General features: G+C 63.9%; 1 protein-coding gene across 1 annotated transcript; it reads left to right on the forward strand.

Moving 5' to 3' along the window:
- Positions 1 to 514: 514 nt before the first annotated feature.
- LOC113209194 (uncharacterized) lies at positions 515 to 2,986 on the forward strand (the record flags this gene model as incomplete). The annotated part of the gene is given in 4 exon segments (XM_052277104.1): positions 515 to 710; positions 821 to 869; positions 1,184 to 1,363; positions 1,526 to 2,986. Coding segments are annotated over 4 exon segments (1,839 nt in total), but the record flags the coding sequence as incomplete, so codon positions are not given.

Below are 2,986 nucleotides of genomic sequence, written 5' to 3' on the forward strand. Positions count from 1 at the left end.
CTCGTATAGAATTATCGTCCGATTGGGGAAAGGCGCGGGGCGGGGCGGGGCGGGGCGGTCCAAATCCAGGCCGCGTTAATTCATGGCGGAAGCCTCCCCGTGCGGGTCAGTACGCTCTCGCGGAGGAAATGACGGACGTAGGTTCGAACACGCCGCCGGCGGGCCGGGTGCGGGCCCGGGAGGAGATCCGCGCGCTCACCCGCAGCGGCACGGGCTCAGATTTGGGTCAATGCTTCATTTTATGTTTCCTGCTACAAGTCGTCGCCGTCTGTCCGTCCGTCTGTCCGCCCGACACGAGGTGGACCCTCGAAATGGCCGATTGCAATATTGATGTCGGGCTGCCTGCCGGCCCGGCCCGCCCCGACCCCATCAACATTAGTAGGACTTCCCTTTTCGGATTGCTCTCTTTCAATTGGCGCGGGGGGTTGGGGTCGGCTGGATTGGCGGCTGCGTCCCGCTCGGCCGTGGCCCGCAGGCGACAGATGGCTCGCACTACTATGCGTCTCGTCGGTGATATAGAGCATGTAGAAATGAGCCACTCCTTTACGATATTTTTAACGTTTTTGTCGTGTCTTGCCCGCAGCCGCAGAACCTGGTGCTGACGGGGGACTTCCCGGACTGCGACGTGAAGCTGTGCGACTTCGGCATCTCCCGGTATCTCGGTGAGGGTGCGGATGTCCGCGAAATCCTGGGGACTCCCGACTACGTGGGTGAGTATATGTCGCGTTGTCGCGGGCGAGGCGTTCTGCTAGTCGCCTTCGCGGTACCCGTTGTTGTTATCAGCCCGACTGACTCGCCACTTTTTCCTCCGACCTTGCAGCGCCCGAGGTGCTCAACTATGAACCCATCAGCCTCGCCACGGACATGTGGTAAGTTCGTCGTCCCGGTCGTCCCGGTCGCCCCCCTCCGCTTTGCACTTGCGGACAGGAGGACAATGAAAGAATATCGAAGGGGAGTCTTTTGTAACCAAAGGGTAGGAGAGTTGGCGTCATAGATGCCAACCTTCACCCAAACATTTTGACATCTCGGAGCTACAGTATCTGGAACTATCTAGAAATGGCCCAGCTGATGCCAACTCTCCTATCCTTTTGATACAGCGTAAAAATCGACTTCGGTACCACAGCTTTCTTTGTTGTTTTCTTGCAATGCCGTCGCTTGGGACTGATGCTCGTGGCTGTTGCAGGTCCGTGGGGGTCCTGCTGTACGTCCTACTGACGGGGTGCTCGCCCTTCGGCGGCGAGACCAAACAAGAGACTTTCTGCAACATCTCGCAGTGCCGTCTGGACTTCCCAGACGACCTGTTCGAGGATGTTAGCGACCACGCCAAAGACTTGATGCGGAAACTTATCGTCAAGGATCCGAAGTGAGTATGCCGACGACCGATTGAGCATGATGACACCCGGTGGTACTGGTGTCCGTGTCCATGAAAGGACCTTCATTTCATTCCTGGCCTTCCCATGGAGTGTAACGGCCGTCGTAAAGTGATAAGGCACGTTAACGACTGATCCCCTTTCTCCTGTTCTAGACACCGACTGAGTGCCAGCGAGTGCCTGCAGCACCACTGGTTCGCCGCCCAGGGGTCCGTCGCGGCCTCGCCCAGCCCACCGGCAGTACGGCGGCACAGCGCGGCCGCCGCGCCCTGCTCATCCCCGAGGCCGCCGCCCCTGCCGGCGACGCCACCCCCATCGGCGGCCGCCGCCTCCCCCGCGGCCTCCCCGCGCACCTCCCCGCCGGCGTCCCCGCGCCGGGTGGCGCCCGCCGACAGCCTGGACTCGCGGCGCCCGCTGCCCGGCCTGGACAGGTCGCAGTCGGCGCACGCGGTGCTGTCCAGGCCGCTGTCCACCGCCGCGGCGAGGCGGCTGGCGCCCGCGGACAGCCTCGACAGCCTGGACAGGCTGCCGGGCGCGCAGTCCACGCCGCGCAGCGGCATCAGCGCCCTGCGGCGGGACACCTTCCTGCGCAACATGGAGAGCATCGCCAAGAGGCTGTCCGTGGCCGGGGACGCGGATGCGGGCGCGGACGCCCCCGAGGAGGACAGCAGCAGCACGCCGAGGGCCGCCCAAGTCAGGTCCACGACCAGGGCGACGGCCATGCAGACCATGCCCGTGCACAGGGCGTTCGAGTTGGCGTCCCTGGGCCACGTCGCGGGCGGCAGAGGACAGCGGGGCTCGGGGCTCGTCGGGCTCGCCGGGCTGGCGACCTCGGCCGTCGACCTGCGCTCGGACATGACCGCCAAGGAGAAGGAGGCCGTCTTCAAGTTCCGCAAGGTGTTCGTCCTGGAGGACGAGGACCTGGACGCGCTCTCGCACCTCCCCATCTCGTCCATGTCGCCGCCGCCCTCCATCAACGGCTCGACGGGCTCCGGCTCGTCCGTGTACTCGGACACGTCCATCAGCGACTCCAACAGCGACACGGTCAGCGAGCTGTCGGTGGACTCGTCCAGCGACCGCTCCTCCATCATCTCGCTGGACCACGACGACCAGTACCCGTGGGACATGGCGTACGCGCGGCTGGGCCTCAGCCCGCTGGGCCGCCTCTACCACCCGGGCTACAACGTGTGGGAGCGCACGCTGCCCGGCGCGCAGCCCCAGCGCCTCTACCCCCGCGAGTGCAAGGGCTCGTTCGCGCGCGCGCTCTCGCGCTTCGCCACCGAGGACCACAACAAGCCCGAGGACAAGGCCCGGGCGGGGCCGGGCCCGAGCGGCGGCCCGAGCGGCGGCAGGCCCATCCTCAACAAGCTGGCCCTCATGCAGACGGCCATGAACAGGGGGAAGCGCTGCGGCCTCGAGCTGATGCGCGAAAAGAACGGCAACCTGGTGGTCATTAGGGAAATTAGGGAAGTGAAGCCCGGTGGGCGGTACGCCAGGTTTAGTGAGGTCAAGTGTGAATCTGTGCAGTCTCGGATTCGTAAACTTCAGGTTCAGGGAGCCAAGTCATAAGTATTGAATTTCTGACTGTCATGAAAGTTTCTTGTGATTTTTACTTA

This window comes from Frankliniella occidentalis, unplaced genomic scaffold (genome assembly GCF_000697945.3).
Source record: "Frankliniella occidentalis isolate FOCC.00 unplaced genomic scaffold, Focc_3.1 Scaffold5728, whole genome shotgun sequence".
In the NCBI taxonomy this organism is placed as follows: Eukaryota; Metazoa; Arthropoda; class Insecta; order Thysanoptera; family Thripidae; genus Frankliniella; species Frankliniella occidentalis.